The sequence below is a fragment of the Salmo trutta genome, chromosome 6 (assembly GCF_901001165.1).
Source record: "Salmo trutta chromosome 6, fSalTru1.1, whole genome shotgun sequence".
Classification (NCBI taxonomy): domain Eukaryota; kingdom Metazoa; phylum Chordata; class Actinopteri; order Salmoniformes; family Salmonidae; genus Salmo; species Salmo trutta.
In genome coordinates, this window is record NC_042962.1 from 49541316 (window position 1) to 49563043 (window position 21728).

At 44.3% G+C, this 21728-nt stretch overlaps 2 protein-coding genes across 3 annotated transcripts in view; both read left to right on the forward strand.

The window, feature by feature from the left end:
- The window catches only part of LOC115196112 (collagen alpha-1(XXVIII) chain), a 36408-nt gene extending 22887 nt beyond the window's left edge, over positions 1-13521 (forward strand). The window contains exons 15-36 of one of the 2 annotated variants that reach the window (XM_029756692.1): positions 1388-1456; positions 2896-2964; positions 4509-4577; positions 4692-4760; positions 4868-4939; positions 5052-5120; positions 5253-5324; positions 5429-5497; positions 5590-5658; positions 7939-8007; positions 8092-8160; positions 8289-8357; positions 9091-9159; positions 9295-9363; positions 9452-9532; positions 9644-9679; positions 9769-9805; positions 9940-10497; positions 11035-11303; positions 12420-12657; positions 12960-13151; positions 13252-13521. In XM_029756692.1, the coding sequence (XP_029612552.1) occupies positions 1388-1456; positions 2896-2964; positions 4509-4577; positions 4692-4760; positions 4868-4939; positions 5052-5120; positions 5253-5324; positions 5429-5497; positions 5590-5658; positions 7939-8007; positions 8092-8160; positions 8289-8357; positions 9091-9159; positions 9295-9363; positions 9452-9532; positions 9644-9679; positions 9769-9805; positions 9940-10497; positions 11035-11303; positions 12420-12657; positions 12960-13151; positions 13252-13256 (2388 nt within the window). In that variant the 3' untranslated portion in view covers positions 13257-13521. Of the gene's footprint in view, positions 1-1387; positions 1457-2895; positions 2965-4508; positions 4578-4691; positions 4761-4867; positions 4940-5051; positions 5121-5252; positions 5325-5428; positions 5498-5589; positions 5659-7938; positions 8008-8091; positions 8161-8288; positions 8358-9090; positions 9160-9294; positions 9364-9451; positions 9533-9643; positions 9680-9768; positions 9806-9939; positions 10498-11034; positions 11304-12419; positions 12658-12959 lie in introns of both variants that reach the window. The other variant, XM_029756690.1, reaches the window with a different exon arrangement.
- Positions 13522-17876: 4355 nt separating this feature from the next.
- On the forward strand, positions 17877-21671 carry LOC115196115 (kelch-like protein 41b). The gene is made up of 6 exons (XM_029756698.1): positions 17877-18986; positions 19234-19391; positions 19519-19626; positions 20438-20623; positions 20806-20952; positions 21340-21671. Exons 1-6 carry the CDS (start codon positions 17877-17879, stop codon positions 21449-21451), a joined length of 1821 nt encoding a protein of 606 aa, XP_029612558.1. The 3' UTR covers positions 21452-21671.
- Positions 21672-21728: the final 57 nt, after the last annotated feature.

Consider the following 21728-nt stretch of genomic DNA (forward strand, 5'->3'; position numbering starts at 1 on the left):
TGAACGGTCTGGGTAAACAACGCTTGATTACGTTTTGGGAATGCACTTAAGTAACATCACGCCAAATGTAATCTCTGTTTGGCAAAGTTGCAACTTCGACTCATAATAGTCTAGTCAACTGACTGAAGAGACACGTCCTTTATTGCATTATTTTGTTGAAACCTCAGTCCACTCAAAGATCCTATCATTAGAGATATTTATCTGGCAGTTTACCCCGGAGAGAGTGACGGTGTGAGTTTCCACCAGTCATCTAGAAGCTTCTACTATTAGAGATGGCCTCAAGGCTTTTACTCCTGCATTGAGACTGACCCCAGACACACAGCTCTGGTTATGAGCAGCAGTGCTTTGTTGCTAGTCACAAGTTCTGACAAGTTCCAGATTCACGAGAGCTGAAGAGTTTTTTTTATTTTTATTTTTTATTTTTTTTACTGCTACCCTTGTCATCAGCACCTGCTGTGGTGAAGAAATGGAAGATTATGGGGGATTAATGCGTACATTTTATCTAGCTGCAGAGTGTATTCTCCCTAGATCTGAGGTAGCCTCTGAGGTAATGGATATGTTTTACACATACACAGCTCTCTCTCTCTCTCTCTCTTTCTCTCGGCTTCAACTTTGATTATTGTGTAATTTACTTCACAGTTTTTTTTCTTTTAGTCGGAGCGTGACTCTTGCAGTAATTAAGTACAAAGAACCTTCAACGACATTCAGCTGGTCGCTGTGGTTTCCATCTCCACCAGTGCTGATCAACTCTCGCTCGGTGCCAAACCCCTTTGCTGAAAAAAATTGGAGTAACACTAAACATGTCCTCCGGCATCTCAACAACCCGCCTCAACCGTGTGGTCTACCTGGAACGTTCCTTGGAGGTCCAGAGTGGATGCATGCGAGGCTGGGAAGCTGTTTGAAGAAGTTTCCAGCACCCCCATCACATTCCTGTTTAGCCTTCCTGTCTCTCATGCAGGAACAGACATAGTAAACGGACGTCCGTTGTCACCTTGCGAACCAGCCTCGGCGTGGCACATGGATAGACGTTAACACAAATTACAACGGAACGCTTGAACCTTTTGCCAAGGCGGAAGGAAAAACTCAGTTGAACGTTTTCATAATGTTCCATTGTTCCTATCAGCCTTGTGGTTTTTCATTAGCGGGATCATGATTGTTTTCCCATCAATTAATAATTATCTGTGTTGCTGTTAGCTTTCTTAGGGCAGAATCCTAATTTGAAATCTAAATCTCTCATTGACATCAGTAGATGAAATTCTGAGTTATGGGCACAGATCTCAAATTAGGATTCTGCCTTCACTATGGCTGGTGTGAGATTCTCTCTCTGGTGAGAGAGAGTGAGAGAGACTGAAGAGAATTGTAAAGAGCTGTGTTTGTCTCTCCGCAGGGGGACCGGGGCCTGGAGGGGCCGAGGGGACCCAGAGGACAGCCTGGCGCTGGACTGAAAGGAGACAAGGTACAGTATAGACTGTAAATAAACTAAATCTGGGAGAATGACCTTCACACAAACACACAGTGTTCCCCAGGAACACATAAAAAGCCTTGGGTAGGGAGTGGCCAGAAGCACTGGCATCTAGGTCTCATTCAGACTGAGGTTATATATGAGGCCCCTATTGAATCTGTGTGGTGATGAATCACACAGGGGTCAAGGCCTGGACGCTGTGCTGAAAGAAAGTTCATGGGTGAAGTAAAGGCTGATGTAAAGGGTGCATCTCAATTGTCTAAAGTGGCCTCCTCTCCTCGTCTCTTTTCCTTCATTGAAACTGGTGTTAAAGATCTGGACAGGTGGACGGAAAGTCCTGGTTCAGAAGGATTCTTGTCTTTTGCTTTCACCTAGTCTGTGTTTTCAGATAAAGGGGAGGAGACAAGGAGAGAAATCTACTTAACGCTATTGAGACGCAGCCTCATTCTACCTGAATAACGTGTGTACTGTCAGAAATAGAATCACGGTCCCACACTTATTATGGGATATGAATTGATGACATTTATAAACTGGGTGGTTTGAGCCCTGAATGCTGATTAGCTGACAGCCGTGGTATGTCAGACCCTATATCACGGGTATGACAAAACAGTTATTTTTACTGGTCTAATTACGTTGGTAAACAGTTTATAATAGCAATAAGGCACCTCGGGGGTTTGTGGTATATGGCCAATATGCAACGGCTAAGGGCTGTGTCCAGGCACTCTGTGTTGCGTCGTGCTTAAGAACAGCCCTTAGCCGTGGTATATTGACCATATACCACACCCCCTCGGCCCTTATTGCTTAAATATACCATTATGAATGAAGCAAACACCGATAGAATTCCGGTAGCTGATGATCATTCTCACAGATTTAAACGTTAATTGACCTTAAAATGGTGTTTGTTCTTGGCCCGATTAGTCTTGGCAAGGTTAGCCTTGTGGTGAAATTCATTCTTGGGATATTGGCAGTGCTTTCATCATATGAGGCCAATCCTTCAGCAAGAATGCTACTAACGGTTTGGATGAATGTTGCAGTTAGCTAACATTCTGTTTTTACGCCATATAACTTTACAACAGCTCTGTTGACACTATAAAGTGAATCAAGCTGGCATTTTATAGATGAGGCATGCATGTATTACTGGGTCATTGGATCTGGAGTTTGTTTACTTTATTGCCTATCAAAATAGTCAATTGTGTGAACATTCTCAATATTTAATAGCAGGAGGATTTTTAACACAGTAATTGTGTTATGTTGACTACTTTCCCTTCATTTAATAACAGTTAATGAAAGGGTGATTATCCAAACCAATGTCTATAAATGTATATGTACTTTTTGTATATTTATTTCATTCACTTTTCCTGTAACACATCCTCGAGCCGGTCTTGGTGTAATTATACTATGATGCCAACAACGACTCTCTTTGTGACCCTCAGGGTGGCTTTGGCCCTCCAGGTTTTCCAGGGCCTGTCGGCCTGCCAGGCCTGGGCATGCAGGGGGAGAAGGTACGTAGGCCCACCTATTCATTATTACAGGTTTCACCAAGTATCACCCATACATCAATCACCGTATTCTTATCGGCAGACTCAACAGCCTTGGCTTCTCAAATGACCGCCTCGCCTGGTTCACCAACTACTTCTCAGATTGAGTTCAGTGTGTCAAATCGGAGGGCCTGTTGTCCGGATCTTTGGCAGTCTCTATGGGGGTACCACAGGGTTCAATTCTCGGGCTGACTCTTTTCTCTGTATATATCAACGATGTCGCTCTTGCTGCGGGTGATTCCCTGATCCACCTCTACGCAGACGACACCATTCTGTATACACCTGGCCCTTCTTTGGACACTGTTAACAAACCTCCAAACGAACATCAATGCCATACAACACTCCTTCCGTGGCCTCCAACTGCTCTTAAACGCTAGTAAAACTAAATGCATGCTTTTCAACTGATCACTGCCCACCCGACTAGCATCACTACTCTGGACGGTTCTGACTTAGAATATGTGGACAAATACAAATACCTAGGTGTCTGGCTAGACTGTAAACTCTCCTTCCAGACTCATATTAAACATCTACAATCCAAAATTAATTCTAGAATCGGCTTCCTATTTCCTTCACTCACGCCGCCAAACATACACTCATAAAACTGACTATCCTACCGATCCTCGACTTCGGCGATGTCATTTACAAAATAGCCTCCAACACTCTACTCAGCAAACTGGATGCAGTATATCACAGGGCCGTCTGTTTTGTCACCAAAGCCCCATATACCACCCACCACTGCGACCTGTATGCTCTCGTTGGCTGGCCATTGCTACATATTCGTCGCCAGACCCACTGGCTCCAGGTCATCTATAAATCTTTGCTAGGTAAAGCGCCGCCTTATCTCAGCTCACTGGTCACGATAACAACACCCACCCGTAGCATAGCAGGTATATCTCACTGGTCATCCCCAAAGCCAACACCTCATTTGGCTGCCTTTTCTTCCAGTTCTCTGCTGCCAATGACTGGAACGAATTGCAAAAATTGCTGAAGTTGGAGACTTATATCTCCCGCACTAACTTTAAACATCAGCTATCTGAGCAGCTAACCGATCACTTCAGCTGTACACAGCCCATCTGTAAATAGCCCATCCAATCTACCTACCTCATCCCCATATTGTTTTATATACTTTTTTGCTCTTTTGCACACCAGTATTTCTACTTGCACATCATCATCTGCACATCTATCACTCCAGTGTTCATTTGCTAAATTGTAATTACTTCGCTACTATAGCCTATTTATTGCCTTTCCTCCTCACGCCATTTGCACACACTGTATATAGACTTTTTTCTATTGTGTTATTTACTGTACGTTTGTTTATTCCATGTGTAACTCTGTGTTGTTGTTTGTGTCACACTGCTTTGCTTTATCTTGGCTAGGTCGCAGTTGTTAATGAGAACTTGTTCTCAACTGGCCTACCTGGTTAAATAAAGGTAAAAATAAATAAAAATAAAACATAGTTTATGGATTACTGTCCTAATGCGACTACCCTGTGCTTCCTGACCTACAAGGGTGTAGAGGGGCCTCGGGGGCCACCAGGGGGCAGGGGCTCACAAGGAGATGGATATCCAGGGCCCAAGGTCTGTGTTTGAATGCTTCTTCCTTGACTTTACATTTGGATCAATTGTGGTTATGGCATGTTTAGGCTTTCGCTAATGCTAATGACTGTGTATGGGTGCTCCTCTCATCCACAGGGTGACCAGGGCTTACCAGGGGAGCTTGGTTCAACAGGAGAGAGAGGGGCTGGCGAACCTGGGGCTAAGGTGAGTCCTCCTCCAATGGAAATGTAATGTGTAGTTTGTCCTCGGTGTGGTGTCACCTTTTGGATATTTTGTCGATGTGAGACAGACAACCAACGATCTCTCTTCAGGGTGAGCCAGGAGCGTCAGGATTGGCTGGTTTTCCTGGCCTGCCAGGAGAGGATGGGGCCCCGGGACAGAAGGTATTTCAACTTCCTCCATCTCTCTGGCACCATAGGTTGATACTGTACCTCTTTGAATGTGACCATTGGATTCATATGCTTTGCTTGTGTGTCTGTTTGTTTGTCTATATAGGGTGAACCAGGTGGTGGTGGTCTGAGGGGGGCAGAGGGAGCTGCAGGGATTGGCACTCAGGGTGAGAAGGTAAGAAGATTCACAGGTTTTCTCCTCACATCGCTGCTTCAAGATTTTCATCTTCATTAATCTGGACAGCTGTGGTATTCTGAGGTTGGTTTTCTGTGCTGTTTTTTTGACGAATAATGTCTCTCCCCATAGGGAGACCAGGGGCAGAGGGGCATTCGGGGCTTGGGTGGGCCTCCTGGAATCACCGGGCCCTCTGGAGCAAAGGTGAGGGAGGACATTGTCCTCAATTATCTTCAGTCAACACTCTGTACTGTAGAGTAATGTGGTCACACTGCGATCTCTGACTTCTAACCTCTGACCTTTTCTAGGGGGAGCCTGGGACACCAGGTCGACTGGGCATGCCAGGACTTCCAGGGCGGGGCATCATAGGACCTAAGGTAACAGCCCTCTGTCCCAAAATGCCTACAATTCACCATGTAGATGAGGTTTATGCCATATCATAACCACATTGTAACTCTGTCTGTCTCAGGGCGATCTTGGCCCACCTGGTCCATCTGGACCATTAGGAGAGACGGGCTACGGGCTGCCTGGTCCTAAGGTGAGACACACTATGCCACACTACTAGAATAATAAGAGAATAAGAGTACTTCCTCCCAGCTGCCCACTGCACTGAGGCTAGGAAACACTGTCACCACCAATAAATCCACTATAATTGAGAATTTCAATAAGCATTTTTCTACGGCTGGTCATGCTTTCCACCTGGATACCCCTACCCCGGTCAACTGCCCGGCACCCTCCACAGCAACTCGTCCAAGGCTCCCCATTTCTCCTTTACCCAAATCCAGATAGCTGATGTTCTGAAAGAGCTGCAAAATCTGGACCACTACAAATCAGCCGGGCTAGACAATCTGGACCCTCTCTTTCTAAAATGATCTGCTGAAATTGTTGCAACACCTATTACTAGTCTGTTCAACTTCTTTCGTATCGTCTGAGATTCCCAAAGATTGGAAAGCTGCCGCAATCATCCCCCTCTTCAAAGGGGGAGACACTCTAGACCCAAACTGCTACATACCTCTACCTATCCTACCCTGCCTTTCTAAGGTCTTCGAGAGCCAAGTTAACAAACAGATTACCGACCATTTCGAATCCCACCATATCTTCTCCTCTATGGAATCTGGTTTCAGAGCTGGTCATGGGTGCACCTCAGCCACGCTCAAGGTCCTAAACGATATCATAACCGCCATCGATAAGAGACATTACTGTACAGCCGTATTCATCGACCTGGTCAAGGCATTCGACTGTCAATCAACACATTCTTATCAGCAGACTAAACAGCCTTGGTTTCTCAAATGACTGCCTCGCCTGGTTCACCAACTACTTCTCTGATAGAGTTCAGTGTGTCAAATTGGAGGGCCTGTTGTCTGGACCTCTGGCAGTCTCTATGGGGGTGCCACAGGGTTCTATTCTCGGGCCGACTCTTTTCTCTGTATACATCAATGATGTCGCTCTTGCTGCTGGTGATTATCTGATCCACCTCTACGCAGATGACACCATTCTGTATACTTCTGGCCCTTCTTTGGACACTGTTAACTAACCTCCAGACGAGCTTCAATGCCATACAACTCTCCTTGTTGCCTCCAACTGCTCTTAAATGCAAGTAAAACTAAATGCATTCTCTTCCGATCGCTGCCCGCACCTGCCCGCCCGTCCAGCATCCCTACTCTGGACGGTTCTGACTTAGAATATGTGGACAACTACAAATACCTAGGTGTCTGGTTAGACTGTAAACTCTCCTTCCAGACTCACATTAAGCATCTCCAATCCAAAATTAAATCTAGAATTGGCTTCCTATTTCGCCACAAAGCATCCTTCACTCATGCTGCCAAACATACCCTCGTAAAACTGACCATCCTACCGATCCTCGACTTCGGCGATGTCATTTACAAAAAAGCCTCCAACATTCAACAAATTGGATGCAGTCTATCACAGTGCCATCTGTTTTGTCACCGAAGCCCCATATACTACCCACCATTGCGACCTGTACGCTCTCGTTGGCTGGCCCTTGCTTCATACTCGTCGCCAAACCCACTGGCTCCAGATCATCTACAAGTCTCTGCTAGGTAAAGCCCCGCCTTATCTCAGCTCACTGGTCACCATATCAGCACCCACCCGTAACACACGCTTCAGCAGGTATACCTCTCTAGTCACCCCCAAAGCCAATACCTCCTTTGGACGCCTTCCAGTTCTCTGCTGCCACTGACTGGAACGAACTGCAAAAATCCCTGAAGCTGGAGACTCATATCTCCCTCACTAGCTTTAAGCCCTAGCTGTCAGAGCAGCTCACAGATCACTGCACCTGTACATAGCCCATCTGTAATATAGCCCATCCAACTACCTCATCCCCATACTGTATTTATTTATTTATCTTGCCCCTTTCCACCCCAATATCTCTACTTGCACATTCATCTTCTGCACATCAATCACTCCAGTGTTTAATTGGTATATTGTAATTACTTCGCCACCGTGGCCTATTTATTGCCTTACCTCCCTTATCTTACCTCATTTGCAGACACTGTATATAGATTTATTTCTACTGTATTATTGACTGTATGTTTGCTTATTCCATGTGTAACTCTGTGTTGTTGTATGTGTCGAACTGCTTTGCTGTATCCTTGGCCAGGTCGCAGTTGTAAATGAGAACTTGTTCTCAACTAGCCTACCTGGTTAAATAAAGGTGAAATAAAATAAAATAAATAAAAATAGGGAATAATTCATAGGATTTACTTTTTTATTGGACTAATCAGCGTAATTCATTGATTTACTGATATTTCTTTACTTGAATCTTGATGTACTTTTATTTAATCACATAAACCTTTAGGGTGATCGTGGAGGTCCTGGTCCGTCTGGTCCATTTGGGCCCAAAGGCGATGGTTATCCTGGCCCTACGGTGAGCAACACTGCTGATTATTCATGTGTTGCTATTGCATGAGTTGTACCAGTGTTGACTCTAGTGTTTACCTGTGATTTGTAGGGAACTCCTGGTCTACCGGGGCTTCCTGGTGAACCAGGCCTGGAGGGGCTGGGCATCCCTGGACCAAAGGTAAAGATATGGTTCTGTGTGAGGGTGTCGGTTCTGGGTTATTTTGAATAGTGACAACAGCCCTGGGTGAACAGAAGACCTCAATTAGCAGAGGACATCATGATAGCTGTGTGTTTTCTCCCATTTAGGGCGATATTGGCTTCAGGGGCTTGCCAGGTGTAGCAGGCCCTCCAGGCGAGGGGCTACAAGGTCTACCGGTACGTATTGTAGAAGAAGCTAACCTGCTAAACAGTTGGCAAAGAATCAATCCCAGCTCTGATGTGAAACCTTATTAGCCTTGTTCAGCGCCATCATAAACCCACGGACTCATGGTGATTGATACTAGTGTTACCTCATGCTGGCAGACTCCACATTTCAGATCCATCTTGTACACGTGAACACCTATCCCCAGGGACCTTGTATTCAAAGGCTGTGATAATCAGCGTTTCATTCTCACAGGACATATATCATTTTCACACACTTCCAAGAACATGTGAATATATCCCAACATAAGGGTCTAATGAGAACCACCAACCAGGGTGGGTGCCTATAACCAACACAATACCCAGAGCCTGCAGTCTAGCTTATAATATTACATCCAGGTTTCTCTTCAGGCTTTTCATCTTCTGTAGCCCCAGAAGCCCTAGGGAGCGGGCAGACCTGGGGGTTGAGGTAGCCCTGTCCGTCATATCAGTAGGTCTGGTCTCATACAGTAAGCTTGCTTATATGTGTCAGACTATGAACAGTAAAGACAGCGGCACTCAAGCTGTGATGTTACCTGCTCGTGAAACGGCTGCCCTGTGAAATCAGGTCACTTTTTAAGTCTAGGTTTGTTAAGTAAAAAGTGAAGGGTTTGTCCCTTAGCAGGTAGTGCAGTGTGGTTGGGCTGTGTTGTGCTGACACTTTTTAATTGCTGTTGTACATATAGTTATAACTTCTGCTCATTTCTAGGGTGGCATTGGACGACTGGGCCCCCCAGGGCCAACAGGGCCCCCTGGGCAGGGTATTCAGGGGCCAAAGGTAGGTCTCGCTCTTGTTTTCAAGTGGTACTTCTATAGTAATTCGAACTAAGCAAGCAAACAAAAATGTTCTTGTTTCTTTAAAATGTTGAGTTGAGCATGGCAAATCTTCTCTCTATTTTGTGGACCCTTTCAGGGCGAGGCAGGGTCTCAGGGCGTGACGGGCCCTCGGGGGCCACCAGGGGAAGGATTCCCAGGGGCCAAGGTGATGACAGACACAGTGATTTGAAGCATACAGCAGTGTATTTGAACTTTTGTGACCTCTGACCTTGTGTTATCTGGCTCTATGACAGGGTGACCGCGGCTCTGGAGGGGAGAGGGGCCTGAAGGGGGTCAAAGGTGATTTGGGTGACCCTGGAGTTCCTGGCCAATCAGTGAGTCATGTCATGGGTCGCTTTTATAATCAAGGCGATTCATTTGATAACATGAATACATGCAATCAGAGTAGAAACTGATCAGACCAATGTTTTACTGCTTCCTTTTAGGGCAGACCGGGATTCAAAGGCGACATGGGCCTCACAGTAAGTTCAATCTTTAGCGGTCTTTTGATTTCACATAGTCTTTTTTTATTCCATTTAGTCACCATGTCAACCCGGATTTTGACCCACAGAGAGAAGACGTCATTAAAATGATCAAGGAGATTTGTGGTAAATAAAGCATTATTTGTTATGCTTGTGTAGTATCATTTAACATTGATTGCAACATACAGCAGGCCTTGTCGAGAGTGCACTGGAAAACATCCTTTCTACGTCAGAATCATATACCTCTGCGCTGTTTCCAGGTTGCGGAATCAAATGCAAGGAGCGGCCCATGGAGCTGGTGTTTGTCATTGACAGCTCGGAGAGCGTGGGGCCGGAGAACTTTGAGATCATCAAGGACTTTGTGGCGGCCCTGGTGGACCGCGTGACGGTGGGCCGCAACGCCACCCGCATCGGCCTGGTCCTCTACAGCCTGGAGGTCAAGCTAGAGTTCAACCTGGCGCGCCACATGACCAAGCAGGACGTCAAACAGGCCATACGAAGAATCCCTTATATAGGTGAGGGCACCCACACGGGCACCGCCATCCGCAAGGCCACCCAGGATGCCTTCTACAGCTCGCGCAAGGGGGTCAGTAAAGTGGCTATAGTTATTACGGACGGACAGACGGATAAGCGGGAGCCGGTGAAGCTGGATATTGCGGTTCGGGAGGCACATGCAGCCAACATCGAGATGTACGCATTGGGGATTGTGAATACGTCGGACCCCACGCAGGCCGAGTTCCTGAGGGAGCTCAACCTGATCGCGTCGGACCCTGATAGTGAACACATGTACCTCATTGATGACTTTAACACGCTGCCAGGTAAGGCAAAACGCCAAGTTGTTGTTACATTCAGTTGGTTGGTTTATCGTGTTGGTGTAGTCATATCAGAGTGATTCCTCACGAAACCCAAACAAAAAAGACCATGATTTTTGGGATTATCACTCAATGTAATCCATAGAATAGTCCTTTGCGGGAAGGATTGTTGACAAATATTTTACATTTCTATCTAAAAACATAAATGTATTAATATTTATGAGATTTTGGTCCTACCCAGGCCTCCTTTAAGACACCATAGTGTTTCATCTGTAGGTGGTGTCATATGAAGCTTTAGGTCGTTACAATGTTAGCTGAATGTTGTATGGCCCTGGTCAGCTGACATAGTGAAGAAAAACTCCTTCCACTACGTTAGCAGTACGTCTACTGTTATTATACAGAGTAGTCTGTAAATTTACCTAATGTACCAAGTTAACTGCATCAAGTTGCCGCGAAGTCTCCAAGGTTAATACCAGTACAATGTGATTCATCGCCTGTTCCAAGTCATCACAACTCCTGTTGCTCTGTGGCTCTCTCTCTCAGCTCTGGAGTCCAAGCTCGTCAGCAAGTTCTGTGAAGACGAGAACGGTGATCCGATATACAACCGTGTCACCAATGGCTACGGCAACAATGGATACAGGAACGGGAACAATGGGAACTATGGCAACGGGAACTATGGCAATGGCTATGGGACCACCAACCAGGAGGACTTCAACAACAGGAGGCGAACAGTCACCACTACTGGCACTCAAAGTCAGGGTGGCAGGGTAGACCTAACCCAGCCTATCAACCCTGGCACTGCCACTGTACAGGTCTTTACAGCACATTAACACACATTTAGCAGAGGCACTAGCCAGAAAACAACCTACTGTCAATGTATAGTTGACATGACTTGCATGCTCCATTGAACTAATGAAAACACTGTCTCCTCTTAGTCTACTGTACAGTATCTCACTATAGTAACACTGTCTCCTCTTAGTCTACTGTACATTATCTCACTATAGTAACACTGTCTCCTCTTAGTCTACTGTACATTATCTCACTATAGTAACACTGTCTCCTCTTAGTCTACTGTACATTATCTCACTATAGTAACACTGTCTCCTCTTAGTCTACTGTACAGTATCTCACTATAGTAACACTGTCTCCTCTTAGTCTACTGTACATTATCTCACTATAGTAACACTGTCTCCTCTTAGTCTACTGTACATTATCTCACTATAGTAACACTGTCTCCTCTTAGTCTACTGTACAGTATCTCACTATAGTAATACTGTCTCCTCTTAGTCTACTGTACAGTATCTCACTATAGTAATACTGTCTCCTCTTAGTCTACTGTACAGTATCTCACTATAGTAATACTGTCTCCTCTTAGTCTACTGTACAGTATCTCACTATAGTAACACTGTCTCCTCTTAGTCTACTGTACATTATCTCACTATAGTAACACTGTCTCCTCTTAGTCTACTGTACAGAATCTCACAATAGTAACACTGTCTCCTCTTAGTCTACTGTACATTATCTCACTATAGTAACACTGTCTCCTCTTAGTCTACTGTACATTATCTCACTATAGTAACACTGTCTCCTCTTAGTCTACTGTACAGTATCTCACTATAGTAATACTGTCTCCTCTTAGTCTACTGTACATTATCTCACTATAGTAACACTGTCTCCTCTTAGTCTACTGTACATTATCTCACAATAGTAACACTGTCTCCTCTTAGTCTACTGTACATTATCTCACTATAGTAATACTGTCTCCTCTTAGTCTACTGTACAGTATCTCACAATAGTAACACTGGGCTTGTTACTCTGTTTCAGGCTTTAAAACTGTGTATTTGTGTTTTGTTACTAATTGACAATAGGGTAAGGACTTTGTTGGTCCTCATATTTTTCCTTGTGTGTTTGAATTCCTCCGGGTCCAGACAGGGCAGCGTGAGGGAGGCCAGGATGGAGGTATTTACACCCCAGATTGGGGGACTGGTCGCGGGGACGTTCCCACGTTGAACCGCAACACGTCCTCCGCCTCCAGGGATTCCTCGTCTTCCAATACAGGAGGGTCCTCTTCCTCATCATCATCATCATCAGGAACGTCATCTTCATCCTCAGGGTCCTCAGGCTCTGTCCAGTTAGTGCCTGCATCACGACCCGCACTTCCCAAAGGTATGTTGCGACAGCTGGGAGAAGTGCTATGTCTATGTAGTCATAGCAGTCTACCCTGTGTTTGTTCATTAAGCTAAAGGATTGAATCATATGAGCTGTTCAGATTACTACAAAGCCTGTCAAAATCAGTTACTGAATGATTCCAACTGAAATTGACCCACATTTTGTTGACGCTTTAGCTATATCTGCCAATGAACAGAATCAGTATACTGGTGTGCCATGGCCCCTACATCCTGATATAACATCTATTTATTTAGTGGGCCTTCACTAATGGTCTTCTCTCTGTGTTCTGCCCATGTCAGAGTTTGTGCCTCTGGACCCTCGCTGTGCACTGGTCCTAGACCAGGGCCCCTGTCGGGACTACAAAATGCGCTGGTACTACGACAAGCAGGCCAACGCATGCGCCCAGTTCTGGTACGGAGCCTGTGAGGGGAACCAGAACCGCTTCGACACAGAGGAGGAGTGCAAGAGGACATGTGTGCAAGGCAGAGCGGGTACTGTATAGCTTATCTTTCAATGATCTTTGGTTTCCGTTGAATATTCATCAAGTATGGGATTTTGTATGAATGTTTTTGTGTGTTTTCTTCACAACAGGCTGAGAAGACATCTCACTCAATTCAGTCTTTAAACTGATGTTCCATGGCACCATGTACTTCACAGTGGAAGGAGATCAAGTCATGACACTATGTTGTACCTATTGGATAAATGCTTGTTTGACACTCCCTAGTTCCCCTCTCCTACCCTTGAACTAAAACTCTACGCACTTATTATAAATATTCATATACTAATTCCAGTGTCTGATTTTAACTTTAATTTTACCGGCAATCTCTGTAAAATGTTTCATTAAATGTCCAATGCAGCCGTTTTTATCTCTTATCAAATCATTTCTGGATGACAATTAAGTACCTTACTGTGGTTTGGAACTCTTTCTAATTGGTCTATTAACTAATTTACCACCTGGTGATGTCACCATGGAAGGCCAAAAACCCATCCCACCAAAACAGGCTGAAATTTCAGGCACTCTTTCAAACAGCTCTTACACTAAAGGGGCATTATCATCATATTCACAATTTCACAGTAATCTTTCAACCTCATGTGGAAACATATATAAAACACAGGCAAATCTAGTTTTTGACTGCACTGGGCCTTTAACTTAACATTACCATTTTCATTTTCATTCAAAATGAATGGATAGCTCATCATATACTGTAACATTATTTTAACACACAGTTCAGTCAATCTCACTCAGGTAAGTAGTCAAGAAATAGTAGAAAATACCACTTGCTGTATTAGACACTGATTAATTAATACATACAGTTGAAATTGGAAGTTAACATGCACCTTAACCAAATACATTTAAACTCCAGTTTTTCACAATTCCAGTTTTTCACATTTAATCCTAGAAAATGTCCCTGTCTGAGGTCAGTTAGGATCACCACTTTTTATTTTAAGAATGTGAAATGTCAGAATAATAGTAGAGAGAATTATTTATTTCAGCTTTTATTTCTTTCATCACATTCCCAGTGGGTCAGAAGTTTACATACACTCAATTCGTATTTGGTAGAATTGCCTTAAAATTGTTTAACTTGGGTCAAACGTTTCGGGTAGCCTTCCACAAGCTTCCCACAATAAGTTGGGTGAATTTTGGCCCATTCCTCCTGACAGAGCTGGTGTAACTGAGTCAGGTTTGTTCGCACACGCTTTTTCAGTTCTGCCCACAAATTTTCTATGGGATTGAGGTCAGGGCTTTGTGATGGCCTCTCCAATACCTTGACTTTGTTGTCCTTAAGCCATTTTGCCACAACTTTGGAAGTATGCTTGGGGTCATTATCCATTTGGAAGACCCATTAGCGACCAAGCTTTAACTTCCTGGCTGATGTCGTGAGATGTTGCTTCAATATATCCACTTAATTTTTCTACCTCATGATGCCATCTATTTTGTGAAGTGCACCAGTCCCTCCTGCAGCAAAGCACCCCCACAACATGATGCTGCCACCCTGTGCTTCAATGTTGGGATTGTGTTCTTTGGCTTGCAAGCCTCCTCCTTTTTCCTCCAAACATAACGATGGTCATTATGGCCAAACAGTTCTATTTTTGTTTCATCAGACCAGAGGACATTTCTCCAAAAAGTATGATCTTTGTCCCCATGTGCAGTTGCAAACCGTAGTCTGGCTTTTTTATGGCGGTTTTGGAGCAGTGGCTTCTTCCTTGCTGAGCGGCCTTTCAGGTTATGTCAATATAGGACTTGTTTTACTGTGGATATAGATACTTTTGTACCTGTTTCCTCCAGCATCTTCACAAGGTCCTTTGCTGTTGTTCTGGGGCTGATTTGTACCTTTCACATCAAAGTACTAGGAGACAGAACGCATCTCCTTCCTGAGCGGTATGACGGCTGCGGGGTCCCATGGTGTTTATACTTGCGTACCATTGTTTGTACAGATGAACGTGGTACCTTCAGGTGTTTGGAAATTGCTCCCAAGGCTGATCCAGACTTGTGGAGGTCTACAATTTCTTTTCTGAGGTCTTGGCTGATTTCTTTTGATTTTCCCATGATGTCAAGAAAGAGGCACTTAGTTTGAAGGTTGACCTTGAAATACATCCACAGGTACACCTCCAATTGACTCAAATGATGTCAATTAGCCTATCAGAATCTTCTAAAGCCATGACACAATTTTCTGGAGTTTTCCAAGCTGTTTAAAGGCACAGTCAACTTAGTGTATGTAAACTTCTGACCCACTGGAATTGTGATGCAGTGAATTATAAGTGAAATAATCTGTCTGTGAACAATTGTTGGAAAAATTACTTGTGTCCTGCACAAAGTAGGTGTCCTAACCGACTTGCCAAAACTATAGTTTGTTAACAAGAAATTTGTAGAGTGGTTGAAAAGTGAGTTTTAATGACTCCAACCTAAACTTCCGACTTCAACTGTACATGCTTCCAGTGGCAAATCAGTATGGTTTATAGATTTTATGACAGCATCAGTATGTATTGTATATATCTCACATCATAACTCTTTTATGCTGATCACTGATTTTATATTGCTAACGTAATTGTAATATCGGCTTTGTTCAAACTGCGGAATAACAACATTGGTGCCATAACGTGTTCCTGCAATAATGCTATTCATCCAGCTTGTGACCCAGTATTTACACGTTTACAGAAACTATGAGCAACTGATACTATATCCAAGAAGAACCAATTCAACTCAGTATGCTGTCAACAAACCATGCTAGGTAATGACAGCAATGCTCTACCATTCATGTCTAGGGATAGTTTTATGCATTTGAATGTTTTTCTTTTTTTTACAAAAAATATTATGAGTAAAAATGTGATTTTTGTTTTATGTTTGTCTGAATTTGCGATGTTTATCATACAAGTACAGTTTTCTACATTACAATTGTTGCCATTTATTTCACACTGGTTCATGTGGATTATACTACAGTTGTATGGTGTCCTCTACTGGTGAAATGTTGCCTTGTCTGATGCACACTAGAAACGAGGGTTCGTCAAGGGTTCTTTGGGAAAGGTGGCGGTTCTATGTGGAACCATGATTACTCAAAGAACCCTTTGAGCTCTTCAATGGTTCTCTACAGTTCACAAAAGCGTTACTTGCTCTTTTAGTGATAATTCAAATGTAAAATGTCTCATTAGAATATTTTTTTTGACGTGTTTTGCTCTTAGCTCTTTTTGTGCAACCGTGAGTGAGAGTGTCATCATTCCAGTTTATGTAATCTGTTGTGTTATGCTATTAAGTCATGTATATGTCTATGGCCAGTGCAGTGTCTTGTGAAAGACTCACATATGGCCTTGTGTCAATTGAGAACGGTTGACTAAACCAGTCAGTGGTTCTCAATTCTCTCATCAGGAACCCCCAGCTGTTCCATTGGTAGCTCACTTGATTTAGATTGTAACTTTACACAAATATAACGCCTATGTAACTTTAACGATATAATATGTGCACGTGTTGCTACTACAGGCAAATTCAATCAAGCTTGATAGAGATCACACTTATATTGTTGTTTTAACTATGACCATTTGTTCTGACAATCTGTTTGATTGATAGAGGACCGTTTTGAGATGTCAACCATTTGTGAAACTTGTCCTATTAACATGGATAGTGTATCTGTCTACAAATGTATCATGCTCTGAGAAAATGACTTTTCAGAGAGTAAATAAACGTCTGTGAATTTAACTAAACCACTTCATATTTTCATCAATACAAACAAGATTAATGTACTTTGAAAGTATTCTCTAAATCTCACTTTCTATGAATTTAGGAACCTCTTCCTGTAGCCACCGCAATCGATAGGTATCCGTTTCTGATATTGGCGAGGTGACACTGCTGTCTGTGCACTACACTATATTTATATTATGTGTGAGACACTCCACTCCTGTCCAAATGGTCTATCTTTAGTGTCCTCAACTACAGTGTCCACATTGCCACCCAACTCCAAACACTTTGACTTATAATCAAGCTAAGTTTACCTGCTATATATTGTATCTGTAGTCACCTGAGTTTAAACAGAGATGAAAGCCTAGTACAGTATAATCCAGGACAAAGTGGCTATTTTCAGGGCTTAAAGTTGAATTCCTCGTCCCTGTCAGCAGTCCTATGACCCCCCCCCCAGAACAATGAAGAGAAAATGAGGAGGAATGTTGATAGGGGGAGAGGCCTGTCTATCAGCTGCTGCTGCTCAACCCTCAACTTTTCTCAACCTTGCTCATTATATTCCAATCCTAGTCAGTCTTAGGGCTAAATTCAATTAAAACGACAGCACATTATATTTTGCACAGTAGAATAGGGACATAATATCCTAGAATACGGGTGGAGACACTGGTCTAAACAACCAATATTGGGTTAATAACCAGTAGCTTTGACAGCATTATCCCTCTTTAGCCACTACTTAACCAATGACAGTGTGGAGGCTGAATCATGGTAGTGGACTATAGCCCGGAACACCCCAGTTGCTTCGTTCAGTCTGTGACAGCTGTATGAGTCGGTCTCCGCATTCAGATTTGACAGAGCTGAGATTCCTACCGACTGAGGCAGGCATGCAGGCAGCTATATTTAGAGGGGAAAGGATTAAATTGCAGTAGGCAGTGGGGGCTTCAAGCTGGGAACCTTTTCTCTGCTCAGCCTTTTCTAGCCTGGACTGGGTGCCAAGAGGACCTGTGGCCACCATTTCTTCCCCTCTGCAAGCCACCGATTTCCCCACACCATGGACCCCAAAGCCATGAAGGAAGAGCTGCGCCTCTTCCAGAGCACCTTGCTCCAGGATGGCCTCAAGGAGCTGCTGAACGAGAACAAGTTTGTGGACTGCACTCTGAAAGTGGGCGATCGGAGCTTCCCCTGCCATAAACTCATCATGGCTGCCTGCAGCCCATACTTCAGAGAGATATTCTTTTCCGAGGATGGCAAGGAGGTGAAGGCCAACAAGGAGGTGGTCCTGGACGATGTCAATCCCGCAATCTTGGACATGATCATCATGTATCTGTACTCGGCCGAGATCGACCTCACCGACGAAAATGTGCAGGACATATTTGCCGTAGCCAATCGTTTCCAGATTCCTTCAGTCTTCACCGTGTGTGTTAATTATCTTCAGAAGAAGCTCTCCGTAACCAACTGTCTGGCAATCTTCAGGATGGGTCTGGTCCTCAGCGTGCCCAGGTTGGCGGTGTCCGCCCGTGACTACATTGCAGACCGCTTTGATATCCTCTCTAAAGACGAGGAGTTCCTCCAGCTGGCCGCTCATGAACTGTTCGCTGTCATCGGTGGCGACTCGCTCAATGTGGAGAAGGAGGAGATGGTGTTCGAAGCCCTCATGAAATGGGTCCGATATGACAAAGACAAACGTGTCCAGGTACTGGGTGACGCCTTTGAATGCATCCGCTTCCGCCTCATGCCCGAGAAATACTTCCACGACAAAGTGGAGACGGACGAGATCATCAAGGCCGACCCGGAACTCCTGAAGAAGGTCCAGATTATCAAAGACGCGTTCCAGGGGAAACTCCCAGAGAAGAAGGAGAAGGTAGCTGGGGATAAGGGGTCAGACGGGGAAGGTGGCGAGACAGAGGAGGTTTTCCCAGGTTTCCTGAACGATAACCGTCGCCACGGCATGTACGTCCGCGACCTGATCCTGATGATCAACGACACGGCAGCGGTGGCGTACGACGTCAACGAGAACGAGTGTTTCCTGGCGGCCATGTCTGAACAGATCCCCCGGAACCACGTCAGCCTGGCGTCACAGAAAAACCAGCTCTACCTCATCGGAGGACTGTTTGTGGATGAGGAGGACAAGGACGCTCCCCTACAGTGCTACTTCTATCAGGTAACCAATCATTGTTCATTTAGAGTTTGGGTCACTTCTTTTGATGGTTTCAAATCTTCCATTGGTAATATTTGCCTTTCGGAATCTACGTTAGCGCACTAAGTTACATCGACAAAAGTCTTTGTTTGATATTAGAATAAATGATGTCAATAGCACAAAACACTGTCTTTATTCATAATACTTATTTGTAATAGATGAATGCATTCAATCAATCAATCATTCATTCATTCAACCCTGTGTATTTCAGTTGGACACTCTTGCAGCTGACTGGGTAGCTCTGCCCCCCATGCCTTCCCCTAGAGCCCTTTTCAACATGGGAGAGTGTGAGAACCTGCTGTTCGCTATTGCTGGAAAAGACCTCCAGAGCAACGAGTGTTTGGACTCTGTGATGTGCTATGACGTTCAGTGAGTGGAATAGCATTCAATGTCTCATTCACTCAGTACAGTAGAAAGATATAGGACTTCTCAGCGCTTCTCTCTACCATTTGAAGAGGTTTTTTTGACCCTCCTGTTCTGTAATGGCTTTCCCCAGGAAGATGAAGTGGAGTGAGACCAAAAAGCTTCCCCTGAAGATCCACGGCCATTCTGTGGTCTCCCATAAGGGTCTGGTGTACTGCATTGGAGGAAAGACTGATGACAAGTATGTGTGTGTGTGTGTGTGTGTGTGTGTGTGTGTGTGTGTGTGTGTGTGGTCTTGTTCTTATATCCTTGTGGGGACCTGAATTCCCCCAAAATCCCCACAATGATAGTAAAACAAGGAAAATTCTCTCTTGTGGAGACATTTCCCATGTCTCCAAAAGAGATTTTAAGCTTAGGGGTTATGTTTGGGTTTACAATTAGGGTTAGGTTTAGGGGTTAAGATTAGCTTAGGCCTAGGGTTAGGTTAGGGAAAATAGCGAATGAAAATCAATTTCAGGACCCCACGACGATAGAAGATCGTGTGTGTGTGTGTGTGTGTGTCGTGCTAAAGATATGGTGTAAGCTGCAGCTGTTTGTAGTCTATCATTCTAAGAACTGTTCATGTTAGATCTTAGAGCTAGCGTAGAAGTTATTATTTTCATTATGGAACTACACATGGTAAAGTAAACTGTTATTCATATGTGACCGTAGTGAAAATAATGTATTCTCTGGGTTACATGTGAGCAGTGGAGGCTGCTGAGGGGAGGATGGCTCATAATCATGCCTGGAATGGAGTAAATGGAATGACATCAAACACATGGAAACCATGTCTTTGATGTGTTTGATACTATTCCATTGACTCCATTCCAGGCATTACTATGAGCCGTCCTCCTCTCACCAGCCTCCACTGCATGTGAGCACAGATTGTAATACATGTTGTCTGATTTATTGAATCCAAACCGTAACTGTAAATCCATCACAGTCTTTCTATACTGCTGCCAGAAGGACATTTCCTGAGATCTGACAACCCTGTCTATCATTCTCCTGCGCAGCAAAGCCCTGAACAAGATGTTTGTATACAACCACAAGCAGTCAGAGTGGAGGGAGCTGGCTGCCATGAAGACAGCCAGAGCCATGTTCGGAGCCGTCGTTCACAACGGAAAGATCGTGGTGGCCGCTGGAGTCAACGAGGAAGGCCTCACTGCTGCATCTGAAGTCTACGACTTTGGAACAAACAAGTATGTAGCGTTTCCTTTGGTGATAAATCAGTTTAAGAACTTGTTGCACCTTTTAATATCGTTCACCATAACAACACCATTTGCTGTTTCTGGATGGTGAACATTATCAGTCATCTTGAGTCAGGATGGCCTTAATTATAAAGAGTCCCCCTGACGCTTTCCCTAATCACCTTGTTTTGCAGATGGGAGGCGTTCACAGACTTTCCCCAGGAGAGGAGCTCAGTGAACCTGCTGAGCAATGAGGGTGCCCTGTACGCCGTGGGGGGCTTCACCTTCATCCAGAATGACAACAAGGAGGTGGTCCCCGCAGAGGTTACTGATGTTTGGCAGTAAGTCCCCTCTTTTAATGTTATTATGTTATCAACCGGGATTCAAGCCCGGGTCTTCATGCATGCAACAGGACTGTGTTAGCCCATTGTGCTAAAGCCTAGGCATTAACTCAGTGAGCTAACAAAAGTTTGCATTGTTCCGCCCTGTTAGTTGTGGGTTTGTTATTTTAGATGGCTTACATTTCCATACCTGTGGACAAAAAAGTTGAACTTATTCATCTTAGTTCAATTATAATAATTTGCTCTATAAATGTACAATAAGAAATAAAGTTAAAGCTAAATGAAAAAAGAAATGAGAGGGCCCTACTTGGTCAGTGGTACTGTACAAACAGTCAACTACGTCTTGGTTTGTTCCTCATCACTGTATCTTCCTTTTCCCCGTGTTAGGTACGAGGAGGACAAGAAGGAATGGAGCGGGATGCTGAGGGAGATGCGTTACGCCGCTGGCTCCTCCTGCGTATCCATGCGCCTCAATGCTGCCAAGATGCCCAAACTCTAGACCCTCGCTGCCCCGTCATGATTCCCCATGATGCTCTCTGTCTGCCCGGACTACCACCATGTCCTCTGGGTAGTCTTTCCATTTCAGGAATAGAGGGGGTGTCACATAACAACTCAAATGTGGACTCTTATTGGTTGATTGTGTTGCGAGTTTCTTTTTGTCTCTTTCTGATCTCAGGTGATTTTCTGTCCAATAAAAACATCTACTTTGCTTCAGTGAAGACCGCGTCAGTATATTAGTTTCCCTCATTGTAGAGTCATCCACAACGTGTATTTAG